The sequence below is a fragment of the Pseudomicrostroma glucosiphilum genome (genome assembly GCF_003144135.1).
Source record: "Pseudomicrostroma glucosiphilum strain MCA 4718 unplaced genomic scaffold BCV69scaffold_1, whole genome shotgun sequence".
Lineage (NCBI taxonomy): Eukaryota > Fungi > Basidiomycota > Exobasidiomycetes > Microstromatales > Microstromataceae > Microstroma > Microstroma glucosiphilum.
The window spans coordinates 1,208,909-1,232,662 of NW_020289913.1; the positions used below are offsets into that span (position 1 = coordinate 1,208,909).

General features: G+C 57.6%; 12 protein-coding genes across 12 annotated transcripts; 5 read left to right on the forward strand and 7 right to left on the reverse strand.

Annotated features, from left to right (window-relative positions):
• Nucleotides 1-4: 4 nt before the first annotated feature.
• BCV69DRAFT_15594 (hypothetical protein) lies at nt 5-1,199 on the reverse strand. Its single transcript, XM_025489386.1, has one exon. The coding sequence runs from the start codon at nt 1,070-1,072 to the stop codon at nt 89-91; it is 984 nt and encodes a 327-aa protein (XP_025351127.1). The 5' UTR covers nt 1,073-1,199; the 3' UTR covers nt 5-88.
• Nucleotides 1,200-1,714: 515 nt separating this feature from the next.
• On the reverse strand, nt 1,715-2,833 carry BCV69DRAFT_279876 (hypothetical protein). Its single transcript, XM_025491405.1, has 3 exons — nt 2,335-2,833; nt 2,158-2,243; nt 1,715-2,070 (listed from the first exon to the last, which is right to left on the reverse strand). Exons 1-3 carry the CDS (start codon nt 2,764-2,766, stop codon nt 1,749-1,751), a joined length of 840 nt encoding a protein of 279 aa, XP_025351128.1. The 5' UTR covers nt 2,767-2,833; the 3' UTR covers nt 1,715-1,748.
• A 143-nt stretch (nt 2,834-2,976) lies between these two features.
• Nucleotides 2,977-5,725, forward strand: BCV69DRAFT_15686 (CBS-domain-containing protein). The gene is made up of 4 exons (XM_025489391.1): nt 2,977-3,053; nt 3,130-3,410; nt 3,489-3,773; nt 3,850-5,725. Exons 2-4 carry the CDS (start codon nt 3,159-3,161, stop codon nt 5,650-5,652), a joined length of 2,340 nt encoding a protein of 779 aa, XP_025351129.1. The 5' UTR covers nt 2,977-3,053; nt 3,130-3,158; the 3' UTR covers nt 5,653-5,725.
• Nucleotides 5,726-6,589: 864 nt separating this feature from the next.
• On the reverse strand, nt 6,590-7,424 carry BCV69DRAFT_244355 (V-type ATPase; the record flags this gene model as incomplete). The annotated part of the gene is made up of 3 exons (XM_025490105.1): nt 6,590-7,140; nt 7,237-7,264; nt 7,353-7,424. 3 exons carry the CDS (start codon nt 7,422-7,424, stop codon nt 6,590-6,592), a joined length of 651 nt encoding a protein of 216 aa, XP_025351130.1.
• A 530-nt stretch (nt 7,425-7,954) lies between these two features.
• On the forward strand, nt 7,955-10,561 carry BCV69DRAFT_288974 (BOP1NT-domain-containing protein; the record flags this gene model as incomplete). The annotated part of the gene is made up of 2 exons (XM_025493652.1): nt 7,955-8,299; nt 8,321-10,561. 2 exons carry the CDS (start codon nt 7,955-7,957, stop codon nt 10,559-10,561), a joined length of 2,586 nt encoding a protein of 861 aa, XP_025351131.1.
• Nucleotides 10,562-10,623: 62 nt separating this feature from the next.
• Nucleotides 10,624-12,548, reverse strand: BCV69DRAFT_279879 (Actin/actin-like protein). Its single transcript, XM_025491406.1, has 3 exons — nt 11,979-12,548; nt 11,698-11,893; nt 10,624-11,617 (listed from the first exon to the last, which is right to left on the reverse strand). Exons 1-3 carry the CDS (start codon nt 12,436-12,438, stop codon nt 10,747-10,749), a joined length of 1,527 nt encoding a protein of 508 aa, XP_025351132.1. The 5' UTR covers nt 12,439-12,548; the 3' UTR covers nt 10,624-10,746.
• A 97-nt stretch (nt 12,549-12,645) lies between these two features.
• On the reverse strand, nt 12,646-16,076 carry BCV69DRAFT_309828 (hypothetical protein). Its single transcript, XM_025494746.1, has 2 exons — nt 15,603-16,076; nt 12,646-15,524 (listed from the first exon to the last, which is right to left on the reverse strand). The coding sequence occupies exons 1-2, from the start codon at nt 15,897-15,899 to the stop codon at nt 12,771-12,773; spliced, it is 3,051 nt and encodes a 1,016-aa protein (XP_025351133.1). The 5' UTR covers nt 15,900-16,076; the 3' UTR covers nt 12,646-12,770.
• A 94-nt stretch (nt 16,077-16,170) lies between these two features.
• Nucleotides 16,171-17,337, forward strand: BCV69DRAFT_279881 (hypothetical protein). The gene is made up of 2 exons (XM_025491407.1): nt 16,171-16,718; nt 16,819-17,337. The coding sequence occupies exons 1-2, from the start codon at nt 16,233-16,235 to the stop codon at nt 17,206-17,208; spliced, it is 876 nt and encodes a 291-aa protein (XP_025351134.1). The 5' UTR covers nt 16,171-16,232; the 3' UTR covers nt 17,209-17,337.
• On the reverse strand, nt 17,031-20,280 carry BCV69DRAFT_279882 (hypothetical protein). Its single transcript, XM_025491408.1, has one exon. It carries the CDS (start codon nt 20,212-20,214, stop codon nt 17,287-17,289), a length of 2,928 nt encoding a protein of 975 aa, XP_025351135.1. The 5' UTR covers nt 20,215-20,280; the 3' UTR covers nt 17,031-17,286.
• A 179-nt stretch (nt 20,281-20,459) lies between these two features.
• BCV69DRAFT_309831 (putative VMA7-H+-ATPase V1 domain 14 kDa subunit, vacuolar) lies at nt 20,460-21,162 on the forward strand (the record flags this gene model as incomplete). The annotated part of the gene is made up of 5 exons (XM_025494747.1): nt 20,460-20,516; nt 20,591-20,677; nt 20,762-20,933; nt 21,013-21,050; nt 21,148-21,162. The coding sequence occupies 5 exons, from the start codon at nt 20,460-20,462 to the stop codon at nt 21,160-21,162; spliced, it is 369 nt and encodes a 122-aa protein (XP_025351136.1).
• Nucleotides 21,163-21,258: 96 nt separating this feature from the next.
• On the reverse strand, nt 21,259-22,386 carry BCV69DRAFT_279883 (SNO-domain-containing protein). Its single transcript, XM_025491409.1, has 2 exons — nt 21,961-22,386; nt 21,259-21,885 (listed from the first exon to the last, which is right to left on the reverse strand). The coding sequence occupies exons 1-2, from the start codon at nt 22,330-22,332 to the stop codon at nt 21,334-21,336; spliced, it is 924 nt and encodes a 307-aa protein (XP_025351137.1). The 5' UTR covers nt 22,333-22,386; the 3' UTR covers nt 21,259-21,333.
• BCV69DRAFT_279884 (hypothetical protein) lies at nt 22,282-23,748 on the forward strand. The gene is made up of 4 exons (XM_025491410.1): nt 22,282-22,811; nt 22,881-22,964; nt 23,035-23,265; nt 23,363-23,748. The coding sequence occupies exons 1-4, from the start codon at nt 22,572-22,574 to the stop codon at nt 23,576-23,578; spliced, it is 771 nt and encodes a 256-aa protein (XP_025351138.1). The 5' UTR covers nt 22,282-22,571; the 3' UTR covers nt 23,579-23,748.
• The last annotated feature ends 6 nt before the right edge of the window (nt 23,749-23,754 follow it).

Here is a 23,754-nt window from a genome sequence, read left to right on the forward strand (position 1 = left end):
CTGTGATGGGTCGGCGTGCTTGTAGCCCGTACCTTGGCCTGTCGATGGGGTGGAGGCAGGCGGTCTGGTGGTGAGCTCAAATCTTATGCTACTCGTGGAACCTTGCTTCACATTGCCACTTACATTTGGAACACGACTCCCAGGATGGCGGCATAAGCATCAGCTTCCCGTCCCTCAGTAGCGGCCTACCTGGAGTGGGTGTAATGGTCGGCTCAGGATAGTCCGTTCCCGGTACCATTGGTATCTGAGACGAGACGCTTCCACCAGCCAGCGGAGAGTTGGTGGAAATCGAGTAAGAAGGGATGCGAGAGCGGGACGCTTCCTCTAGCTCCTCCGAAGAGCTAGAGCTGGGCTCTACCATGCCCGGTGAGGCATCCCGATTGCTGTGAAGCCGGTCGGACGATCGAGAACGGTCCCGCCGCGGCGGTAATTGAGGCGGTGTGGCTGGAACAACTACGGGAGCGGCCTGGCCTTGCGGACTGACCTCATCAAGGGTGGTCAAGCGTGTCCGTGGCGATGGCGCTGGCGAGATGGCCATGGAGGAGTTGCGCTGAGGCGGCGTGCCAGGAGCGGGGACCGTTTGACCTCGCGGGTCGGCCTCCTCGAGGGTGGTCAGACGTGTCCGAGGTGACGGGGCAGGCGATATGGGCATGGAAGAGTTGCGTTGACTGATGCTGGCGATGGAGAAGGCCTGTCTCAGGTCCTCCACGCCTGGTCCTCCGGTCTCTTGAATACCAACACGGTCGTCCATGACTGTGTCCGCGCTCCCTGCTCCCTCCTCTGGTGCTCGCGCTGGTGAGCCCATCACAGTGGAGCCAGTATGCTGTGGAGTGCCAAAGGCGAGGTAGGGGAGGTTGGAGAATGGACTTGCATTGGAGCTGGAGATGGAGTTCGAGCTGGAGCTCGCAGGCAGCTCTTGGGAGGCGCGGGCCATACCCTCTGAGTCGAGAAAGGGGTTACGAGAAGCGATGGGTCTAGAAGAGGAGCGCATGGCCGACGAGGGAGGCCTGCTGGGTCCAGCTCTAGGCGGGGAATCGGTGAGATGGGCAAAAGCCATGCTGGTCGTCGCCATCTCCCAAGCGACGACACTCTAGGATCCGCTCCCCTTTGCCGAGGTGAAGGCTGGAGGGTTCACCTGCCCTTGCAAGCGAGCACAGGCGTAGGGTCCAGAGGAGGAGGCGCTGGACGGTAATTTTTGGTCAGGGCGGAGCGGGCTGAGCTGGACGGGCCGGGCCGGTCGGCAGGCAGCAGTGCTAGCTTTCCCCCGCAGCCTCGACGAGGGACTGATGGAGAGAGAGCGGTGATAGAAGAAAGCGGTGGTAGCGTCTAGGTACGAATGAAGAGTGAGATAAATGGTAATTGACGGGATCCTTCGCCGATGTCTGGTGATTGGAGCCGAGGGTGTGGGTAAGGTGAGGTTATGCGGCCGGGCCCAGTAGTGCGGGGCGAAGGCGCACCGCCGGAAGCAGACATTGGAAGCGAGCCAGAGCCAAGCCACTCCTCGGCGCCGCCTGCACACAGGCCTTGCCTACGCTCCGCCCCGCGACTCATTCCGCACTACAGGGTACACCCAAGCCCTACCGAGGTAGTGGGTGGAAGCGAGCAACTGCTCCCACAATCGCAGCAGGCGTCGAGGCCGTGATGCCAAGACGAGATCAGGTTCGGCAGATCAGAGGCCACATTGGTCGCAACATCGGCCGAAGTCTCTGTCGGATTCATGCTGTCGAATATCCATTGCAGGGGACCACTCAATCTCGGCCTGGGGTGAGAACATATCTGACTCCTCCTACCACATCCGACACCACCACTCCTAGCAACAATCCCATCAGTGGCGGGACAGGCCATGCCAACCAGGCCTTGCCATGATCGAAGGTGAGGGGAACTGCGCCCACCAGTGCTCCGATGAGGGGCAGCAGCAGCATCGTCCACAGGAGACTATAGAGGCGAATTGTACGAGGAGAAGGCGAGGTGAATAGAGGCGTAGAAGAGAGGAACGGCGCAATGTGCTGTAGAGGAAAGGCTATTGTCAGAGACAGAGCCAGCGAGAGGCACACGGTTGATGTTATGTTGCTGCAGGGCGCGGAAAGCCCAAGGAGGAAGTGGTCCGTCAGAAACGGCGGATGAGCGGTGCACTGTTCCCCAGCGACAACCACTCACGAGAATACAGGAGCTCCCAAGAGAACCAGCAGAGTCTGGAAGATGAGGAGCGCGACCAGCAGCGACACAGAGGTCAGGGTCATGAGCTTCAGTCACAGGGAGCAAGGATGTAGCACGGGTAGGCAGTGTCAGTAAGAGGGACCCCCTCCGAGCGCCCCCGGCCCATAGACTACACACCTCTAAGCCTTTGCCCCAACCTCTCTTGTTCACTTCATCGGCAGTCTTGACGTCTCCCTGCTCAATGGCAACACCCAGGTCGAACCACTTCTTGAACCGCACGAGTGCCCACGCCTGCACTACTCCGACTGCTTGCACTACCCCCCACATCGTCTTCCTCAGCAGCGCGACATTCTCTGGCGTGTCCGGCAAAGAGAAGAGAAGGGATACAGAGTTCCTCAATCCCAAGTCCGACGTCTCGTCTTTCTTGTGCGAGAGGAGATGGGCGGGGAGGATGAGTGAGGCGAGGAGAATGAGGGTTCCGTGCACTGCTAGATGGAAATACAGCTGGGCCGTGTGAGGTCCCCGAGGTAGCCGTGCAGCATCGGTGGCCGAAGAGCCAGACTTGGACGAGGCCGCAGCAGATCCAATGGTCCGCTTCTTGACTGCCATGACTCTGTTTGTGGATATTGGCCAATGATGGAGCTGTGTTGTACGACTGAGGATGCGGGTGCGGGTGTGAGGGCGAGGGGACGACGGCCTGCTGCTGCTTCTTCGCAACGGAAAGGCGTGGAGCGTCGAATTAAAACTCCGCTGCCTGTCTCATTCAAACAACACATCAACCAAAACGCGGGCAAGGAGCGGCTGCTTCACCCTCATCTGCTCCTCCCGTTTCTCATCAAGGCCTTCCCCTCTCCCCTCCCTGTCCCTTCACATACTGCCTTTGATCAGAGACAACAGTGAGCACAGTCGCATACAGGCAGCAGCATCGACCGTTCTTGCTCACCTCCGGACCGCCACACTCACACAGTCCAGCTGGATCACTCCCCCCCTCCCGTGTTCGTATGAGCAGCCGAATCCCCGCACCCACTCGAGCTTTTGATCACAAGAACGATACATCAAGCTCGCCAGCCTCCCATACACCCAGAGCTCCTCGCCCCAGCTCTGTCTACTACGCAGCAAAGGAGAACACGCCCTTAGGTCAAGCATCGCAAGACGATAAGATGAGCTCACTCAGTGGATCTGCCAGCTTCAGGAACTCGCCTGCCGCTGGAGATAGCACTGATACAAGGAAGAGGCAGAACAAGAGGGATGAGGTGAGGTGATGAGCATGAAGTATAAGCTATATTGAGCAAGTGCTGACAGAATGTCTGCTGATCCCATGCTGTCCCCAGGCTATTCGGAAAAAGATCGAGGCCGACCTAAACCGCAAGGCCGGCAAGCCTTCCACCCCTCGCCGAGGAACTGGACCTCGTCGTGGCGCTGGAGGTTTCCGCCCTGCCCCTGTCGCGGGTACTGTTTCAGCCCTCCGACCTCTTCCTGCTCTGACTGTGCCTCAGAGCATCAGTGTCGCCGATGCCAGTCAGCTCTGTGCTGCTAAGCGAACCGACTGTGTCTTGGTCGTGGACGATGATGAGCATCTCGCCGGTATTTTCACCGCCAAGGACCTGGCATTCAGAGTGAGTCTACGGCGGGCGCGATCGTGGACATGCTTCTTAGGTCTGACGTACCCCGGTCTCACGTATGTTCCGACAGGTCGTGGCGGGAGGCCTTGATGCTCGCAACACCCCGGTCTCAGCTATCATGACCCGATCTCCTATGGTTACTCGCGACAGCACTTCGGCTACCGAGGCTCTCAACACCATGGTCACTCGTGGCTTTAGGCATCTGCCCGTCTGCAATGAAGAAGGCGACGTCGTTGGTCTCCTGGACATTGCCAAGGTCTTCTACGAAGCTCTTGAGAAGCTCGAACGCGCACATGGTTCATCGCAGAAGCTCTACAACGCCCTCGAGGGAGTACAGAGCGAGTGGGGAGGTGGTGTTGCCGGACCTCAGCAGGCGATGATGGAGTACGTCGAGGCTCTGCGACAGAAGATGTCCATTCCCGACCTCACCACCATCCTCGACAGCCGCACCCTTCCCTGCACCGTCAGCGTTCGAACTACGGTGCGAGAGGCTGCCAAGCTCATGAAGGAGCACCGAACTACGGCCGTCTGTGTCATGGAGAGCACTGGAGGACCTGGGCAGGGAGCTGTGGGCGGTGGCGGTGTCGTCCAGGGCAAGATCGCTGGTATCTTTACTAGCAAGGACGTCGTTCTGCGAGTCATCGCAGCCGGACTGGACCCCAAGTCGTGCAGTGTTGTTCGAGTCATGACACCACACCCAGATACCGCCCCTCCCAGCTTGAGCATTCAAGAGGCTCTGCGAAAGATGCACGACGGTCGCTACCTCAATCTGCCCGTTGTTGACATCGACTCTCGTCTGGTTGGCGTCGTAGATGTGCTGAAGCTGACCTACGCTACCCTGGAGCAGATCAATTCCATGGCAGAAGATGCCAGCGGCGAGGGAGGCGCTGGCGGTGCTGGACCAATGTGGAACCGCTTCTGGGCTCTAGGTCAATCAGGGACCGCCTCTGTGGGCGATGAGGAGTCCATGGTCAGCGGCAGCCACCGAATGTCCGAAGCTCCTGAGCACCCTGGTACCCCCAACCGCTATGCTGCCGACGGTAGCTCCGACTTGCACCCCAACGACTCTGCCTCTGCCGTTGGCGACGGAAAAGACGACGGACAGTCGGCCGTCGGCATGGGAGCTGGAGGTCGAGGTGGCCCTGAAGCCGACGATGGAACGTACCTGTTCAAGTTTGTCACTCCTTCTGGCAGGACGCACCGTTTCCAAGCTCGATATGACAACTTTGAGACGATTCGCGAGATTGTCTGCATCAAGCTCTCCGGCGACCCCTTTTTCGAGGAAGACTCGACGGCTGCTGCAGCTGCAGCCAATGGCGATGCCACTTCTTCAAGCGCGCCTCCTGATCCCAACGACTTTACAATTGCCTACAAGGACGACGAGGATGACATTGTCCTCATGACTGCCGATGGCGATGTGCAAGACTCGGTCAAGACCGCTCAAAAGCAGGACCGTGACCGTGTCGTCTTGCTCCTTCAGGGTGGGAGGGGTTGGACCGAAGCGGCGGCGCGACAGGCCGACGCTTTGCCTCAGAGTAAAGATTTGACCAATGGTGCAAAGAGGAGAAACAGAGAGGCGGCAGAGGCGCAGTTGCAGACGCTTGAAGAAGAAGAAGAGAAGGAAGACGAGGCAGAAGTGGGTGGAGAGCGTGGGGTCGGTGCAGATGGAGAGCCAAAGAAGAAGGTGACTGCTGCTGGTCCCAATTCTAGCTCTTCCAGTGTTGGTGGTAGGAAAAAGGCAACGGGAGACGATGCTGAGTTACTCTTTGGTTTCCTACCCAAGGAACTAGCCCTCCCCGCCGCCATTGGATTTGCAGGCGTAGCGGTCCTGGTAGGTCTAGTAGCCACGAGGACTAATGCTGCACAGCACTAGAAGGGGGCTTTTCTCAAATGGAAGGAAAGCGTCCTCCTCTCCCTCTGCCTCTGTCTCTCCCTCTCTGCTCTTCGACTTGTCCTTTCGTCATCTCTTCACATCTACCTGTCTCTCACCACTCTCCTCCTTCTCCTTCGTATTCTCGTCTACCTCTCCTCCTCCTCCTTTGTATTCTCCTCTCCCCTCATTTCCTTCCTTGATCCCTTGATCGCCCCCCCGCCCCTCCTCCTCCTCTTGTCTTTTTTGTCTTTTCCTTGCCCTTGCCCTCTAACCCTAACGGTGTAACGGTGAAATTGATCTCGCATTCCTGAAATTCCTTGACTTTTACTTTTACCAAATGGAGCGGAGCGAACTCTGAAGGAGTCACATACGTACGTACGTACGTACGTATGTGCCTTCAATATCCCACAGACACACACACTCATCAACGGGTCTGATTCTCCTTGCTTCTTTCTTGCTTGCTTCTTTCTTTCTTTCTAACTTCTATCAGCCCTGAATTCGATGCAATTCATATTGAATTTTCATTTCCTGCCTTCTCCTCTCTCTCTTTCCACTACAATTGTTTCACCGCACACTCCAATTCTCCACAAAAGAGAGAGAGAGAGAGGGTTGGCAATCGATCCACAAGGTTTCAAGGACGAGGCGTAGGGTGCGCGAGACAGTAGGAGAGAAAAGAGATGAGGTGAGAGGACAGGCGGGCGAAAGGAGGGAGATGTGACATGCAGAGGGGGAGGTGGAGCAACTCGACAAGGAGGTGAGGGAAGCTCTGACTCTTCTGTGCATGGGGCATGTAGGCAAGGAGGTAGGGAGGAGGGAAGAGGAGGCTACATGGGGCTGATTGGTGAGACGGCTCGACAGAGGGCGAGTGGCGCCCCTCGTTGTTCTGGCTTGCCTTCTGGCAGAGAAGAGGAAGAACCCTTTGCCTGAGTCGCAGTCGCTAGGCAAATGACTCCGCTCTAGCCACGTAGCCGTACCAAATGGGGGAGAAAGCTCGATTTAGCACTGCAGAAGGAAGACGTGAGGAGAGGGATAGGTGAGTATGCGGCGTCTCTCGGATCACTCCAGTGCCACCGCCTGTACTCACAGAAGGAGCGTCTTGACTACGAGTGTTCAAGATCAGGGCCACGATCAGACCGTACAGACCCAGCACCTCGGCGAAAATGAGAATGAGGATCATTCCGATGAAGAGCCTTGGCTGTTGTGCGGTTCCTCGCACACCAGCATCTCCCACGACACCAATTGCGAATCCGGCGGCGAGACCAGAGAGACCGACGGAGAGACCGGCGCCGAGCTGAATGAAACCGGCGTAGAGGGTCATGGGGGACTTGATGTCACCAGAGATCAGCACCGACACGACCAATCCGTAGATGGCAATGATACCAGCCATGACGACGGGAACGATACACTTGATGAGCAGGTCGGGCCTGAGGACACCCATTGCGGAGATTCCGACACCGGACTTGGCGGTACCGTAAGAGGCTCCGAGACCTGTCAGAGGGAGGGGTCGGTAAGGGAAGGGAGGGGTCACAGGGATCAGCAGACTGCGTGTGAGCATGGTGCTAGGCGGGATTTGATGAGACTAACAAGTGAAGACGATGGCCGCTGTGGTACCCTGTGATACGAGGCAAGTATAGGAGATGATCTTATCAGGCACTGTACTCGGCCGTCGCTTGAATGCAAGACCCTCCGGAGCCACTCACCATGGCACCGAAGAAGGGTGCGTACACGGGGCACAAGGGGTTGATCTCGGTCGAGGCGAGTGCGGATGCCATTGTGAAGATGTGAGGTTGGGGATAGAGGGTTGTTGGGTGGAGGTGGGACTGCGAAGGAGGGGGCAGTGGTGCAAAGATGGGGTCTCGAAGGCTAAGCGGGTGAAGCTGTGAGGATTGGCCTGAAGCTACAGAAGGGTGGGATCAAGGCGAGTATGAGCTCTGGATACCGGTGTGAGTATGGCGAGGTGATCTGGTGTGCAATGATGGTGGGTGGTGGGCGGCGGGAGGTGGGAAGACGTGGGAGCGATGAGATCAGGGGAGCAGCCAGCCACCGGGGCCGCGCGCACTGCTGGGCACGGCAGCCACACCACGGGGCCACACACACTCACTCACTCACGCACGCCCACGCCCACCCGCCCACCACGCCCACTGCTCCGCCCGCCTTTGGCTGCCAGGCAGAATTTCGTCCCTTTCCGATGGACGCTTCTTCCTGACGGCCACTCGCTCCCTCGCTCACACCACCAGCCATCAAACCGCATACATCACCTTTACTTCACCACTCTCCTCACCATCTCCTCCCGCTCTCCATCATGCCGCCAAAGGGCGCAACAGCGGTGCCAAAGAGGAAGAGACCCGAACAGAGGGTCGCATCGGGCTCCGGCAGCAGCAAGACCCTTGACCTGCCCTCCCAAGACGTCGTTTCAGCCGCCCAGGACGCTCAATTAGAAATACCCAGCGACGAAGACGAGGAGGGAGAAGCAGACGTCGCAGCCACGACTGATGCGCTCAAAGTCCCTGCAGGCGCCGAAGCTAGCGACGATGAAGACGACGAGGAAGAGGAATTCCCAGAGATCGATGCAGCATCCTCAGACGATGAAGACGACGATGACCATGGCTCCTTCGACGTATCCGACAGCGACCTTGAAGATGGAGTCGTAGATGAGCCCGAGACAGAGGATACTGACGAGTATGACTCGCAAGATGAAGACGCCCGCGCCTCGCGATTCGCAGCAAAGGCAGCAACGCAGGGAGAAATCGATGCAGAGCTCGACGGCATGGTCAAGCGAGCCACTGTCAAGCCCAGCGAAGAAGACTACAAGCTCAACAAACTTGGCCTCGATCCAGCAACTGCAGCTCCCATTCTTGGCGACCGTAATGCAGACGGTAGCACAAAGTCGACGTTCCAGCGCAGCAAGCTCACAGGTCAGACACGGAGAGTGTACCCTGAGATTGAGCCCGACTACGATAGCGACAGCAGCACTGAAGACGCTCCCAATAGGATCGGCAACGTACCGCTCGAGTGGTACGACGATCTACCTCACATCGGATACGACATCGAGGGCAGGAAGGTGATGAGGCCCGCAAAGGGAGACGAGCTCGACAAATTCCTAGCAACGGTAGAGGACCCAACTTCATGGATGAGCGTCGAAGACAAGCTGACAGGCAAGGATGTACAGCTGACGAATGAGGAGCTGGACATTATCAGACGTCTGCAGCAGGCAGAGATCCCAGATGGCAGCTACGACCCGTATGAGGATCAAGTCCACTGGTTCACAGGCGAGGGCAAGGAGATGGTCACCCCAATGACTGGCAAGCCTGAGCCGAAGCGGCGCTTTGTGCCCTCCAAGTGGGAGCACAAGAAGGTCATGAAGATCGTCCGGGCTATTCGACAGGGCAGAATTACACCGCGTGCTCCCGCTCAGTCAAAGGCTTCCATCTACAACATCTGGTCAGACGCAGATGCACCTCGCGCAGACCACCCTATGCATTTGCCTGCTCCCAAGCTGCCGCTGCCGACGACGGCAGAGTCGTACAACCCACCGGCCGAGTACCTCTTCACAGAGGAAGAGAAGAAGGCGTGGGAGGAGGCAGAGAGAGAGGACCGCAAGACTTCCTTTGTGCCTGCCAAGCACTCTGGTCTACGAGTGGTACCGGGCTACAAGGACTTTATGCAAGAGCGCTTCGAGCGGTGTCTGGACCTCTACATGGCGCCTCGTGTCCAGCGGAAGAGGCTCAATATCAGTGACCCTGATCAGCTGCTGCCGAAGCTCCCTTCGCCACAAGAGCTCAGGCCATTCCCTACGACTTGTGCGGTCACCTACCCCCACCCCAACAACTCTCGAGTGAGATGTGTCGCCGTCGACCCTCGCGGAGGGTGGCTCGCAACAGGAGCCGACGATGGTCGAGTGCGACTGTGGGATCTAGAGATTGGTCGGTGTGCTGCTGTATGGGATCTCAACTATGGTTCGGCAGAGCGGGATCGTTCCCCAGTGCACTCCTTGGAGTGGTGCCCGAACAAGAGCGTCAGCCTGATCGCTGCCGTCACGTCTGGCAAAGCTACGATCATCGCACCTCCCCATACCAGTCCCGGGTCGGCTTCGGCAACTGGCACGACATCTTTCCAGCATGCGATTGCAGGCTACCAACCTGCTCTTCCCACCTCATCCTCGACGGCTCAGGCATCAGCTAGCGCAGCACCTCCCGCCAAATGGTCACGTCCGAGCGACGTTGAGCGTTCCAACGGTGTGGCAGTACACATCACCTTCAACGGTACGCCAAAGCAGGTGACCTGGCACGCGAAGGGCGACTACTTTACCACCGTTTCCGCCGATGGAGGATCCTCTTCTGTTCTGATCCACCAATTGAGTAGACAACGTTCCCAAGCTCCCTTCAAAAAGGCCTCCAAGGGTTCTTCAGTGCAGAAGGTCGCTTTCCACCCTACGAAGCCCCATCTCTTTGTAGCCACACAGCGCTACGTTCGTATCTACGACCTCTCCGCACAGAGTCTCATCAAGACGCTCCAGCCAGGTCTCAAGTGGATCTCCTCCATCGATGTGCACCCATCGGGGGACCATGTGATCTTAGGATCCTACGACAAGCGTCTTTGCTGGTTCGACCTAGACCTCTCCACCAAGCCTTACAAGACTCTTCGGTACCACGCCAGAGCTCTACGAAGTGTTGCTTTCTCCCGCTCGTACCCAACCTTCGCCTCGGCCTCGGACGATGGGACCGTGCATGTATTCCACGGAACGGTGTATTCGGATTTCAACTCGAATCCCCTAATCGTACCACTAAAGGTGCTCAAGGGACACGAGGTCACGGATGGATTGGGAGTGCTGCATATGACTTGGGTCACAGGACAGCCGTGGGTCGTTACTGCTGGGGCGGATGGAACGGCTAGGTTGTGGACACCGTGAGGTGGTGGGAAGAAGAGGAACGTGTTCGATCTGAGCTGTGCAGGAGTCAATGCAATCACGCGTAGAAGATCTGCTGCTAGCTATCGTGTTGTGACATTCATGTGGCGGATCGATTCGGCGCTGAACCATTCTTGCCCATTGCCAGGTCCGTACCTGTCCGTCTGAACATACTCAGCCTCGTCCGTCTAGCGCGCCCTGGCATGCACAATGGCAGCTCCATGCTCCTCATACTCCTCCTTGCTAATCCACATCTGATGGAAAGAGCCCAGACTGGCCAAGATCGATCCACCTAGCCAAGAAGCATGTCTCCTCTCGACTGAATTTCCCGGCGAGTGAATCTTGATTCGCTGTCCAGGTGCCTGATTGCTCAATTCATAGCTCAACCTATCCACCAGACCCGGAAGGAAAGCGCCTCCGCCTACACAGACAATGTTGCTCAATAGAGTTGGACGACTGTCCACATCGACGGCGCCAATGGCCTTGGCTACGAGCTGCTGTATAGAGCTGACAGCAGAGGCTGAATTTTGTGGAAGAACACCCTCGACGCCGTCCCAGAGAGAGGGCTCGAACATGACTTCGGAGGCGCGGAAGCGCTCGATACCAAAGAGGTCATTGTAGCCATTGGGGAATTCGTAGGGTCTCGAGGGTCGGCTCAGTGCTTGTCCTTCATCCCAACCTTGCTCGAGACACTGTGATAGCGACTCTTTTGCTTCGTGCAAGAGCTTCTCATCGTGGAATTGTCTGAATGACTCCGTCGTCGCCTCTGTTCCCCTCTCTTCCCTCTGCTCCCACTGTGCTTCTCTTCCAGCCTCAACGGGCTTTTTGCTCTTGACCCGGTACGTAGGCACGAATTCGGAAATGGGTCCGCCCACACGCGGTGTCCTGGCTGGTGGGTTCCTAAAGTCGTAGGCTAGGGCACGAGAGACGGCTGCTCCGCCCAGACCAGCTTGACGGTTCATACCCTTGCGAATGACGAAGCCGTCGACGACTGGGATGGCGGACACGGAGGAGTAGCCGACGTCGAGAATCAGCGAAGAGGGTTTGCCTGCTGAGAAGCTGTTAACGGCAAAGACAAAGGGGAGGAGGCAATCGTCAGTAAGAAGAAGCGATGCCGTGTCTGCCTTAATGGCACTCACGAGCTCAAGACGGTAGAGTTGGCCAGATAGTACGCAGGAACGCCCAGACCCTCGAAGGCCATCTCCGTCAATTCTTCTCGCGTCTCCCGGGGAGTCCAAGCAGCCTCTGTCAGAAGCAGAGGGTGCTCTGCCGAATCTGCGCCAAGATTGTCCAGAGCATAATTGAGCATGTGGAAGAGGTCTGGAGTAGATTGTACTGTGAGGTGATGACATTGCGAAGAAGAAAAGCAGCGTCAGTGGCCCGACCAGAGTCCCCTTCTCGAGGCTACACGAAGACTCACCAACACCATCCACGACCGTCGGGCTGATCTCCATTCCCTGCCTCCACTGGTTCACACCCGAATCGCCAAAGTAGTACTTCCTCTTCTTGCCGCCCTTTCCCTCCACCTTCTTGGCCGTATACTTTGCGATCCTCGTCCTTGCGTCCATCGCCTCGCTCAGAGGGGCAGCAGCAGTAGAAGTGGCTGGCTGCTCTCCTCCATTGGCTTCTCCGTTACCAGTCGCGCCAGCAGCTTCAGCGCCAGCGTCGGCCATACTAACATCACCATCCGCGGCTTGTTCGGTTGCCGTGCTGGTGGGAGCTTCACTGGCAGTGCCATTAGACTCGTCGGGGAGCCAGCCGAAGGAGGAGGGGATCACGATCCGGGGCGTATCTTCGCCTGCCCAGCCGGCTCGGAGAAGGCTGGAGCCGGCATCGAGGACAATGGCAGAGACGTCGTCGCCTCCGTATACGCCTGGCATCTCTCTTTTAGGCGGTGACGAGGACGAAAAGAAGGAGACTGAGCGCCGAACAGGAGGGTGAGTGTTATGAAGATGGCAGGAAGGAGTGGGTGGAAGGAGCGATGGTCCACGAAGGATCGCCTCGCCTTTCCGCTTTGGCTGCGCGTATCGCGTGGGCTCAAATGGGGCAGGGCCTCTACGCCTCTCACGCGGCATCAGGCTGAGGAACAACGTGGTGACAAGCATACAATTACACGAAAGAGAACAAGCCAACAGCAATGACGAGAGGTGTGCGATGGTCCTCGATAATAAGTTGCATATTGCAGGAGCACTCTCACCGGCATCCGACCCTCTTACACGGCCTTGTCCCATTCCTCGTCATCGTCAGACTCGGCCACGACCTGTTTCGAAGGCGCTTTACCCGCTGCCATCACAGGCTGAGACGGGGATGGAGGTCCTGCCTTCTCCTTGCTCCCGGAAGAAGCTTTTCCATTCTCATCTGACAAGGAGGATAAGCTCGAGAGGTCAGAGGATTCATCCGCCGTGATCGCGGCGAGGGCCTGAGTGTGGTATGACCTTGGGGACTCGTGGTGGGGAGAAGCAAGTTTGATAGGCGAGGCCTGAGCCTGCTTGCTAGACACCAAATCCGACGGTGCATCGGTAGCCTCAGCAGCTGCAAGCTCATCCTCTGCCGCCTCATCATCGACCAACGCCTTCTGAGGAGTCATGACCAGTTTACTTGCCGAGCCAGGGAGACGAGCTGGCACAGGCAGATCGTCTTCGTCGATTGCGTTGGCGAGTGCAGCTGCTTTGACAAGTGAGCGCCCGTGCTGGCGGATCGGTTGCGAGGGAGACGCAGGAGGCGGAGCGGCGCCATTTGCTCGTGGCGCCTCCTTGTCTCCGCTCTGCTGCACATCGTCTTCTCCTTCTGGCGTATCTTCAATCACCCTGCGCTTCTTCTTGGCACTCAGTGGTGGAGCTGTCTTGACAGGACTCATGCTCTCGGTGATGCGCCGCTGCTGCCGCTCTCGGTGTTGTGCATCGGACCGAGAGCCATCATCGTTGACGGCAATCTTTTGCTTGCGCCTCAGTGGGCTCTGATTGAAAGATTGGCTCAAGTCTTCTTCCTCGGCTTCTACTTTGATGACGCCAGGTGAGACGATCCACCACTTTGGATCTGGTGCCCTGCGGGCGCGTCCGGAAGAGCGACGCCCAGATCTGCGGTCCGAGTCATCATCTGTGTCCTCTGGCCCCTTGCCCCAGGAGAGACGCTGTTTGTGAGGTGACGGCGTGGTTGCGGTAGATCTAGCAGCAGAGACTGGCGCAGGTGGATCAGGTGAGGCCTGTGCAATTGCGTACTTGACTGCTTTCATCATTCCAAATGGCGAGCGACCCAAGTTGAGAAGCTCCCGTGATACTTGACGCTGCTTTGAGTTGAGAGCAGCGGTCGATGTCGCATTGCCCGACCGAGGGGTTGCGGCCTTCCTGCCCGGTGGAGTAACCTTTGCTGCGGCGCGTAGACCTCCCTTAGACCTGCCGCTGCGTTGCTCCTGCCGTGAGGCTGCAACGCCCCTGCGGTGAGCTCCCTCTTCATCTGATTCGCTTCCAGTAGCACTGTCATCCTCAAGTGCATGGAGATTTTGCCTACCCTCACTGACACCACCAATACGGACTTTCTTGGCCGATCCTCCGGAAGTTCTGCCCAGCGAGGATGTATCGACGTTTGTTGACTGCCTGCCACGCTTCTGTGCCGCCTTCCTCACGGCCGCTGGAACTTTGGGTGTTGCAAGTATCGTCAGCTCGTCCGGAGCGACGTCATCGTCGAAGAAGTCCATCATGTCGTCATCGTCTGGACGCGGTACCGATGCCGGGGGTTCTGTAGCTGAGTCTACTTGGACAGATCGAGGGGCAGCAGTAGTCTTCGCCTTCTTTGCTTTTGGTGTGGATACTGGTGCCTTGCGACTCGACGGAGGTAGAGGCTGCGACTGAGGTGGGCTTTGTCGGGAGGAGGAAAGGTGGGCAAGGGCTTGCCTTGTGTCAAGCTCGCCGAGGTCCTTGACCAGCACGTCTATCCAGCCCTCCGGAAACCCTGCCTCGAAAGCATCTGCCGTCTCTTGGGAGAAGCCGTTGCCTCGGGTCTGTTGCCGATCCAGATGACCTACGAGCTGATAAGTAGAGCCCGACGATGTCTGTACGAGGTCAGGCCTGACTCGATGTGCGATGACAGAGGTCCGCCATGGCAATGGTGGCTCTGCTTCAGTCTTGATGCCTTGCACGTAGACCCAGCGCACCAGGGATGCTGCATTTTTGCGTGCGCGGACGACCTGCCCCGGCGGCTCCTTGCAGTCTACCATGGTCAAGTTCCAATTCTCCAGTCGTATAGGTGGAGGGCCTGTTGGTGCAGACGCTGATGGAGCGGCTATCTGACTACTTTCGACAGGATCGGAGTCGGCGGGTCGGCTTGCCGTATCGCGCTTCTGTATCGCGGTGCCTTTCCTCCGCTGGGGGACTGCAGGTGGACTTGGCGCCGTCAGCTCGGCGATGGAGTCGTCCACCGCTGGCTGTTGCTCGAGCACAAGATCGTCTTGCAGTCCTACTTCATCTAATTGCTGCAGCACTTCAGGGACCGCATCTCGACCCTCTTCAACGTGACTTTGATTGCCTATTCCGGCTCCCTCGATATCTCTGAGCGCGGTCGTCGTCTCCTCGACCAGCTCTTGTCTCCGGGGTAAGAACACACTAGTCGCAGCTGCCTCTTTGCTAGGTGCTTCAACGGAGTCGTCCACCCTGCCCTGCCTTGCGACATCCTGCTCGTGCACCTCGGCTGGTATTGATCTAGGCTGTGCATCATCAGTATCTCTGAGCCAACTGAGCGTAGACTCTGAGATGACCGGTTTGGGATGCCGCGCCGGAGACCATGGCGCGGGCCCGCTAGGACCTGCTCCGATGTGTACACTCGCGGCTCGATTGTTGTACGCCGAAGGGCCTAAAGAGTCATATCTCCAAGCTGTCTGGAGAAGGTTGGTAGGAGGCATAGCACTGCCCGCCCGACTGCCTGTCCCCTCCCGATACTGGCGAGACAATTGGTCGAATGTCCGGCTCACCCTCTGCCGGTTATGGGAAAAGATGTGAGCACTAAGCAATGAAGAGCATTTGGCCTGATGAGAGTGACTCCGTGAACTCACATCTGGCAGTGGGGTTCCAAAAAACTCTTCTCTACCTACTCTTGTTGCAGGGTTCCTGTAGCTCGGCGTCGACCATGTGCCCCCTCGAGTGTAGTTCTGCTCCTCGGCTCGTGGATCGAGGAAGGAGCGATCATGTCGCGGCGTCTCGGGCCCGTACCCATCTCCATTGTAGCGATGATGAGGTAGAGGCTGAGGGTAGTAGGAGCCAGAAGTGGACGAGACTGAGCCCGATCTTTGCTGCTGATGGTGTGGATGGCCGTGTGGTCCTTGGGACGGCACTCGGAAGCGAGGGTCCATCTAAGCAGCGAGGAAACGCGACACGCGCCGATGGGACCCTCACGTAATGAAGCCTGCAGTCAGCTCGTTGAACGCTGTCGGCAGAGCAGCGAGAGCCTTTGGCAGATATGTGATCAGTGAAGAGGATGACAGTAAGGATGCAGAGGTTTGTCTTGGATACGAAGGTAAGAACCTATGGTACGGGCAGATGGAGCCAAATGCGTGCGTGCGCCCTTCCGAAGCCACTTCCGCTGAAAGACGCGACGGAAGCAGGCCGGGAGCATCTTCGTGACTGCAGGCAGCAATACCAACGCTCAGCCTCCCTCGAGACTACCACGGGAGTCGCCGCAGATCATGACTTCCTCGCCATACACGGCCTCGTACCTCCCGCCGTATACAACGCTCTGGTCTCATCCTCCTCCGCCTCCTCCCAAGCGCCCTGCATCCCCACCGAGAAGGGCGGGAGCTGCCTCTGCCTCTGCCTACGATGCGCGGACGCAGGTGTACCTCGCAGAGCTGCAGCAGAGCTCACAGGCCAGAGCCCAATGGTATCATGCTAGCGGAGTGCATCTTCCCTCTAGAGCGAGCAGGGAGCTCGTCTCTGATTTCTTACCTCCAGGCGAGGGCACTAGCAGAGCTGCTGCCAACAGTGGGTCAAGGCTGGCCTCCGGGCCAGCTATGAGGCAGGGAAGTGCGAGAGACCGGTGGAGGGCTCGGTGGAGTAAAGAAGATGTCAGGATGAGGGAGGCTGCCGAACGCGGCTGGCATTGGAGCGGCAGTGGAGTCACTCAGGAGGAGGAGAAGGATCTCAACGAGGAAGAGGCAGAGAGGCAAAATTACGTGAGTCTTCCGAGGTGCAAGACCTGCTTCCCGATGCTCCAGGCTTTACATGTAGAGAGCTTCGACTGATGCCCAAGATGCTGTCGCTATATCCCTCCAGCGCGATGCCCTGTTGGCGTATGGTCGCAACAGCATTGTCGTCCTTGGCCGAGGCCGCACAACGCACGAAGACCAGCTCGACGCCGAAGAGCGCGAAGCACCCGTCACCAACTTCGCGACATCTAGCGATCCACCTGGAAACACAACTGAGGGTCAAGCGTCAGAAATGGCCGATGGACAAGGTGGAGGAGGGCGCAGAGGCAGGAGAGGAAGAGAGCCAGGCAGAGGACAAGCTGACGATGATGCCGCCTTCGAAGGCGAATACACCCTTGATAATGGGATGGACGCTGATGGAGGAAGCGAAGATGAGGATGATGGAGGCATGCGAGGATCAGGCGGTGGTAGGGGTATGTCTGGAAATCTAGATGCTGGTATCGAAAGTATGGGATGATACGGTACAGGAATGAGTCGGGACGTCTACAATACTACATCTATACCCTCGAGACAGGAAGCTCTAGGGAGCCCTGTCTCAGCCCATCAATAGCTCGAATGCATTCTTGCCGCTCTTCCCAGTATTCTGAGATCCCTGAGTGGAGCTTTTGGTTTTCTTGCCGTTGCTGACAGCAGCAGGATGGAGCCCGCCCTGCTCGCTCTCAGCGGAGGCCTTGGCCTTCTTCTTGTTCTCCTTCCTCAGCCTCTTGAGCTCTTCGGCGCTGATCGCAAGGTCCTCCTTCGCGCCATTGGCTAGAATAGCCTGCAAGACCTGCTCTGCCAAGTTCTGTGTCTCGTCTGAAATGTTCATCTCTTTCGTCCTCCGGCCTTCATTAGCTACCAGTAAATGGAAGATTGGGCCGTCGAAGAGCACATGAGGAGGAGGCAGAGCAATGTCGTCTCCGGGCGACGGAGACGTGTTGAGGAGGAGTGCGGATGCCAGTGAGTCGGCCGTCTCCAACGTGAGCTGGAGGGTCGAGGCCACATGAATCGCTCGCGATGTCGGCTGCACCCAGAAAGATCTTGGCAGGAGCTCTGTCTTGGTACCACTTCTGCCCTGGCGCGCAGAATGCACTGCCGCAACATGACATCCAGCGAGGACAGCTGAAGTTACCTCAACCAGGGTCCAATTCAGCCGCTTCTTGCTCTCGCCTGCTTCTGCGGCCAACGTGCCAATGATGTGCTTCAGCGAGGCAGCCAGAGGAAGCACTGACAGAGGCACCGTATTCATCGCCTCTCCAGCAGACTGCAGAGCGTGCCGGTAGACGTCCAGCCTGGTGCGAGACGGGAGGAGTGGGGCCAGGGCCGGCAAAGGATCTGAGGTAGGCTCCGGTGCCGAAGCGTGACTAGGCTTTGCCTCTGTACGAGCTGCAAGGTACTGGGCGTGCACTTCCGCGAGAGCAGGCGGCAGACTCTCGACGTCCTGAGCCAGGAGGTCCGCCAGCTTGACGATTTCTACCAAGTCGCCGACGAAGCGGTCCCCTTTTCGCACAAACTCCTTGACAGCTGGAGGAGGCTTGACAAAGGGTGGAGCATAGGTGTCCCTGTCTCCATCATCGTCCTCGCCGTTGAAGACCGAGCCAGGAGCAGAAGGACCTGCCCTCTCGACATTCTCGCCCTCACTCTCGCTTTCGGATTCGGTGTCGACGCTGATGACATCGTCAGGCCGCTCCCCAGCTTTGTAGGGTCCGTTCGACCTGAGGTACGGTGTCGGTGCTGTTCTACTACCTTCTCCTTCGCCTTCACTGCCGTTCAAATCTGCAGTAGGGTCTGCCATGGTTTCTCTTGCCCAATCCATGCCCCACACTCCGAAGATGATGGCGTAGATCCATCTGCGAATCGATCTCGTTGCTCCCACGTGAATGCTTCTCTGATCTGGATCCTCTGGTGCCAGAGTCGTAGCGACCATTCGAGATGCCATAGCAGAGACCATTTGCTCTGAGAAAGCGCCAGCCTCGAAGGCATCGCGGTAACGCTGCAAGGCTCTTCTGTTTTCCTCTCCCGGAAGTACGCGGGACCAGAATCCCGCCGGGTCATCAAGTTGAGAAGCGCTCACGTTGGTCAGCAGCGAGTATGCCGCCATGCTCTCGATAATAGACTCAATACAGGCTTCTTTGTCGGTCTCGGAGACGTAGAAAGATCGGTGCGTCGCTACGTCTGCCCGCTCCAGAAGCGATGAGACCACGGCGCCAACCAGATATCGGACAGGGTCCAGTGGCGGGGCCGGAGCGTTTGAAAGACTGCTGTTCGACGCTGCCATTTGGGCAGGCGTGGCAGTAGCCGAGGAGGCGTCGGAGTATTCGCTCCGGGCATCGTCGTCCATCTCACGAACTGCTCCCATCAAGCTCTTGGCAGCCAGCCTAGCTTCAAGACTGCGAGAAGAGGATACTGTTGCCCGCTTGACCTGCTTGCCGGCTCCCGGACCTCCAATCGTCCGTATCCACTCCCTCTGAATGACTTCAGCCGCCTCTTTGATCCTCTCTGGCCCTGTCTGGAGGTGACGAAAGAGTACCGTGTCCTGAAGCGCAGTCGTGTAGTCGTTTCCGGCTACCGCACCTAGCAGGGGCAAGAGCGCAGCAGGTACCCGCAATTGAGCCGCGAGCTTCTGTGGATAGAAGACTCGCAGCTTTACGCCAATGAGCTTCGATTCCGACTCCGGACCACGCACGGGCGGATACGGTAGCGACTGGGCACCAGAGCCTCTCTGGTTGCTAGATGCGTCTATGGAACCCTTTGATCTGTTCCTCCTTCGCTTGCTCGTGACCGCCTCGAAGCCATCCGAATCTCCTACCGACCCTGAGCTAGGTGCCTCTATTACGCTCGAATGCCCATTTGACGACTCTTTGTCCTCGACCATGTACTCCCAGGAGTCAATCTGTGTATATCTTCCTCTACCCGACCCTCTTGAGCAGAGTATGAAGAAGTCAGAATCCTGGCTAGCTGCTAGACCTCCAGATTCGTCAGCCAGCTCTGCGACCGCTCCATCTGCCTCTGCCTGAGCTATCACAGACGTGACGCCCTCGTCGGCAAGAGCTGCCTTGACAGCCTGGGCGAGGAGCGGTACGAAAGGATAGGACTCCAGTTGAAACCTCTTTGACGACCGAGAAGCTTGCGATGATCGCATGAAGGCGGAGTTGCCTGCTGCAATGCTTGCTCGCCGGTCTAGATATTGCGATTGCTTGATCAGTGGTACTGGTCCGTCCCAGATGAAGACGGGCTCAAGAGAGCACGCCCTCCAAGCTGTGACAGCATCCTTGACGAATTCAATGAGATCCGCGTAATTGCCTCCTTGCACGGACTCCCCAAAGTGGCTGGCCCATACCTCGAAGACCCAGGCCCATGCATCGATGGACAGTGTCGTCGTCTTCCGCTGCGAGGAGGAAGCAGCAGCTACAGGAAACTCGAGGACCTCTGAGATGGCCGCTTGATAGCTCTTGGCCAAAGTGGCGAGGCCTCTGACACCCATCGAATACGACGGGAGGGTGAAATGGAGCAAGTAGAAATGAGGTAAGAATATGCTCCTTGGCGAGGTTCTCTAGAAACGAGGAGCGGAAGGGGAGAATTTCAAGCGGGCCATGCGCGAATCAGACGCAGGGCCAGAGGTGGAGAGGCGGAACGGAGCAGCATCCCCCATCTGAGATTGATCCGGTACGCCTTACATCGTCACCTCGTGCTATCCGATCGTCTAGTGTCATCCTCCTCGCCTCGAACATGTCCATCTCACAGCAGGCTGCCAACAGGACGCTCATTGCGTCCATTTGTGACGAGGTGAGCCAGGGCAGCGGCAGGTGTCATTGCAGCTAAGTGAACCTTCTGACCTTTCCCTCCCTCCTCTGCTGTAGGACTCCACTACTGGATTGCTGCTGGCTGGTTGTGGGCAGGTGGAAGCAGATGGAGAGTCGAAGAACTTTGCAATCGTCGACAACAAGGTGAGAACGAGCGAGAGATCGAGGTTGCAAGTCACGCTATGACTGACACTTGTCCTACACCGCTCTCCACTTGCGTTGTATCAGACCTCTCCCTCAGACATCGAGGCCCACTTCACAACATTCACTCAGGAGAGGAAGGACATTGCCATCCTACTTATCAATCAGCACATCGCAGAGAAGATCAGGCCGTTGGTGGATAAGTACTCACAAGCGTTCCCCGCCCTGCTAGAGATTCCCAGCAAGGAGCACCCGTATGGTGAGTTCGCAGTGACATACGGGGAGTTTTCCAGGATCGTATTTGACGCCGTCATGCGATTATTGGCTACAATAAACAGACCCATCCAAGGACTCGGTACTGAAGCGTGTACAGAAGGTGAGTCGGTCTTTGACAGCTTGACTTGAAGTACTCTCGGTTCTCTCCTGCATAGATGCTGACTGTATTTCCCCTTCCCGTCCAACTCGGCCTCCAGCTTTTCGGAGAATAGTTACGATCGTCTCAGTCTGGCAATACAAATATTCTGTGTGCCCCTGGCTCTGCTCTTCGGCTGACTTCGAATGATCACTACATTCAGTCTATGTCAGGGCAGTCGGATATAGTATCTAACGCAGCAAAAGAGGGCTCATGCATTCTAATCCGATCTCTAAAGCGGTCTCTGTCACCTCTTCTTGCTCATCTCCTCTCCTCTCACACATGCCCTGACCCACCACTCGTGCAAGCGCCTGTCACGGGTCAGCTCAGGGTGGAAGGCAGTGACGAAGATGTTTCCCTGCTTCAGTGCAACAATGTCAGCGTCCGGTCCTGGTAAAGTCGCCGTCGGCCTGACGCTGTCAGGGAGCCTTGCTATCACCTCGATCGGAGGCCGCGGCGTAGAAGAAGAGGGCAAGGGAGGGGCCACTGCTAGCCTAGTCGCATTTGTGGGCAGGCTCGAAATCTCTGCCTTCGTGTATGTGGCGAGATTGGGTAGAGGCATAGCCGCTGGGTTGTCCGACGGGGTCGAGGTACCACTCTCTTGACCCTGAACGAGCTTGACTCCTTCCAGCTCCTCGCCCTCTCTCCGTCCCGCTTTCGCTGGCTCTCGCGGAGCGAGGTCAGCTAGCTCTTCTGTTCGAAAGAGGCGCTCTACGACTGGAGCGCGAATGAAGACTCCGGGAAAGGGCTCTTCGCCTGAGAGGGCCGGTATTGAAAGTGGAGTTTCGAAAGATTCGATCTGTGATGAGAGCGAAGTGCCAGTATGTCAGACCGCCAGACTCTGTCATGGGACTGATGGTTTTGCAAGACTCACCTGGCTACCCCACCCATTTCTTCCGACTCGGCCGTCCCAGCCACCGATAAGCTCCTGAGCTTTCTTGCCCCCGGTAGCCTCTCTGGCCAACATGATCATGCCCGCGCATGTGCCCCAAGTGGGCCTACCCGTGCGGACCCACTCCCTAAGAGGTTCCAGCAGACCACCTCTGATGGCGCCCAGTGCGATGGCGGTAGACTCGCCTCCGGGGATGACGAGGGCCGAGCAGCAAGCGAGTTGCTCGGGCGTCCGCACTGGGACCGCGGTCACGCCCTCGACGCGGGAGAGATGGACGATGTGCTCATGGAAGGCGCCTTGTAGGGCAAGCACACCTACCGTGATATGAGTAGAGGGAGATCCGGTATAGCTCATCTTGACTTGTCAGTCTTGGTGATGAGAAGTTATCGTGAGTCACTCGGGCCGAATAGGAGGCGGAAGAATGGCATGGGCAGATTTTCCTCTTTGGCGCACAGACGCCAACGTCTGCTTCCGCTCCCTCTTTCCGAAGCTCGTGCGGGGGGATGACGAGTCCCTTGTCAGTGACCTTGTACATAAAGCTTAGAGGAAGCAAGGGCAAGAGGACTTCGCTCGAGCAGCCTTCCACTCCCAGCATGTCTCAGGCGAACCTACCGGAGACGTCTTCATCGGCTCCTGCATCCTCAAGTACAGATACACACTCCCTCTACTCGTCCATCTTCCTGGCTGGCGTGTATGGATCGAACATTGCTCACCACAGCAGCCGCGGCGGGGGTTCAGCAGGCTCGCCATCGGCCGCTGCGAGGAATTGTATCAAGCCGTGGGACAGGAGGAGCGATGTGGGCGTATGGACGGAGAGCCTAGAGGCAGGACATGTGAGCCAAGCGCAGTGAGCTGAGCTGAAGGGTTGGCCGCTGACGCTACAGAGCGCTTTCCCCTCGCAGCTTGTCATCAACATACCGTTCGGCAGCCCAGTCAAAGTCTCCTCCGTGCTCATCAATCAAGGAGCAGGTCAGACAGCACCTCATGTGAGTTGGCGTCCCGGTCGATGATCAGCTCAATCAGACAACTGACAGTCAGATTTCCATCTTCCATCAGCGCCTCCGCATATACGTCAACCGGCCCAACGGACTGGGCCTGGAAGATGTCTTCGAAGGCTCCTCTCCCTCGACATCTACGGGCACTCCATCTTCCGGTCTACCTCAAGCCGACTTCTTGCTGCGAGAGCAGGACCAAGCAGCTTCTTCGGCGGAGGAGAGGGTACAGGAGTACCCACTAGGCAGATTCGCAGCGAGATTTGCTAGCGTCAATTCTCTGCATGTCGTTCTGGTAAGTGAAATCGTAGGGATCTGTCAAGGGGGGAGTGCGCGAATTGAACTTTCGCCTGATTGTTTTCACACCCGTATCCCTCGCCCTGTACCTGCAGTCCGACGCAGAAGAGCCTCCCTCCCGTGTCTACTACCTTTCCTTCAGAGGCACAGCCCCAAAAGACCCGCCCAACCGCAACGACCGTCTGACCGTGCAGGCAGAAGATGCAGCGAGCAACCCGATGGGCAAGGTGAGGGAGTCGGCAGGGGGAGCATCGGCCCCTGTGAGGGGTTCATCGCACGCAGCTGATGGCACTGGAGGTCAGGCGAGGTAGACACGAGGAGGCTCGGGGGGAGAGCACCTGTCGGAATTCGCGCATAGAAGCCCTTGTCATGTATACTACACCTACACAGCTGATGAAGAGGTCGAGTGAAGGAGGGTACGCTCACAGTACGATCACGTCAGCGTGGCTGAGGCTCAACGTGTATATGCATTGCTAGTGAGGACACG

Excerpts from the sequence above, each read along its gene's own strand:
- BCV69DRAFT_15594 (XM_025489386.1), bottom strand. The coding sequence starts at position 1,072 with ATGGCGACGACCAGCATGGCTTTTGCCCATCTCACCGATTCCCCGCCT.
- BCV69DRAFT_279876 (XM_025491405.1), bottom strand. The coding sequence starts at position 2,766 with ATGGCAGTCAAGAAGCGGACCATTGGATCTGCTGCGGCCTCGTCCAAG. Across the intron at positions 2,244-2,334 it reads GTTGGGGCAAAGGCTTAGAG|CTCATGACCCTGACCTCTGT; the intron begins GTGTGTAGTCTA and ends CTGTGACTGAAG. Across the intron at positions 2,071-2,157 it reads TTGGGAGCTCCTGTATTCTC|CAACATAACATCAACCGTGT; the intron begins GTGAGTGGTTGT and ends CGCGCCCTGCAG.
- BCV69DRAFT_15686 (XM_025489391.1), top strand. The coding sequence starts at position 3,159 with ATGAGCAGCCGAATCCCCGCACCCACTCGAGCTTTTGATCACAAGAAC. Across the intron at positions 3,411-3,488 it reads GGCAGAACAAGAGGGATGAG|GCTATTCGGAAAAAGATCGA; the intron begins GTGAGGTGATGA and ends TGCTGTCCCCAG. Across the intron at positions 3,774-3,849 it reads CCAAGGACCTGGCATTCAGA|GTCGTGGCGGGAGGCCTTGA; the intron begins GTGAGTCTACGG and ends ATGTTCCGACAG.
- BCV69DRAFT_279879 (XM_025491406.1), bottom strand. The coding sequence starts at position 12,438 with ATGCCAGGCGTATACGGAGGCGACGACGTCTCTGCCATTGTCCTCGAT. Across the intron at positions 11,894-11,978 it reads GACGGTCGTGGATGGTGTTG|TACAATCTACTCCAGACCTC; the intron begins GTGAGTCTTCGT and ends ATCACCTCACAG. Across the intron at positions 11,618-11,697 it reads AACTCTACCGTCTTGAGCTC|CTTCTCAGCAGGCAAACCCT; the intron begins GTGAGTGCCATT and ends TGCCGTTAACAG.
- BCV69DRAFT_309828 (XM_025494746.1), bottom strand. The coding sequence starts at position 15,899 with ATGGACCCTCGCTTCCGAGTGCCGTCCCAAGGACCACACGGCCATCCA. Across the intron at positions 15,525-15,602 it reads TTGGAACCCCACTGCCAGAT|AGGGTGAGCCGGACATTCGA; the intron begins GTGAGTTCACGG and ends CATAACCGGCAG.
- BCV69DRAFT_279881 (XM_025491407.1), top strand. The coding sequence starts at position 16,233 with ATGACTTCCTCGCCATACACGGCCTCGTACCTCCCGCCGTATACAACG. Across the intron at positions 16,719-16,818 it reads AGGCAGAGAGGCAAAATTAC|CGCGATGCCCTGTTGGCGTA; the intron begins GTGAGTCTTCCG and ends ATATCCCTCCAG.
- BCV69DRAFT_279882 (XM_025491408.1), bottom strand. The coding sequence starts at position 20,214 with ATGGGTGTCAGAGGCCTCGCCACTTTGGCCAAGAGCTATCAAGCGGCC.
- BCV69DRAFT_279883 (XM_025491409.1), bottom strand. The coding sequence starts at position 22,332 with ATGAGCTATACCGGATCTCCCTCTACTCATATCACGGTAGGTGTGCTT. Across the intron at positions 21,886-21,960 it reads GAAATGGGTGGGGTAGCCAG|ATCGAATCTTTCGAAACTCC; the intron begins GTGAGTCTTGCA and ends CTCTCATCACAG.
- BCV69DRAFT_279884 (XM_025491410.1), top strand. The coding sequence starts at position 22,572 with ATGTCTCAGGCGAACCTACCGGAGACGTCTTCATCGGCTCCTGCATCC. Across the intron at positions 22,812-22,880 it reads AGAGCCTAGAGGCAGGACAT|CTTGTCATCAACATACCGTT; the intron begins GTGAGCCAAGCG and ends TTCCCCTCGCAG. Across the intron at positions 23,266-23,362 it reads ATTCTCTGCATGTCGTTCTG|TCCGACGCAGAAGAGCCTCC; the intron begins GTAAGTGAAATC and ends CTGTACCTGCAG.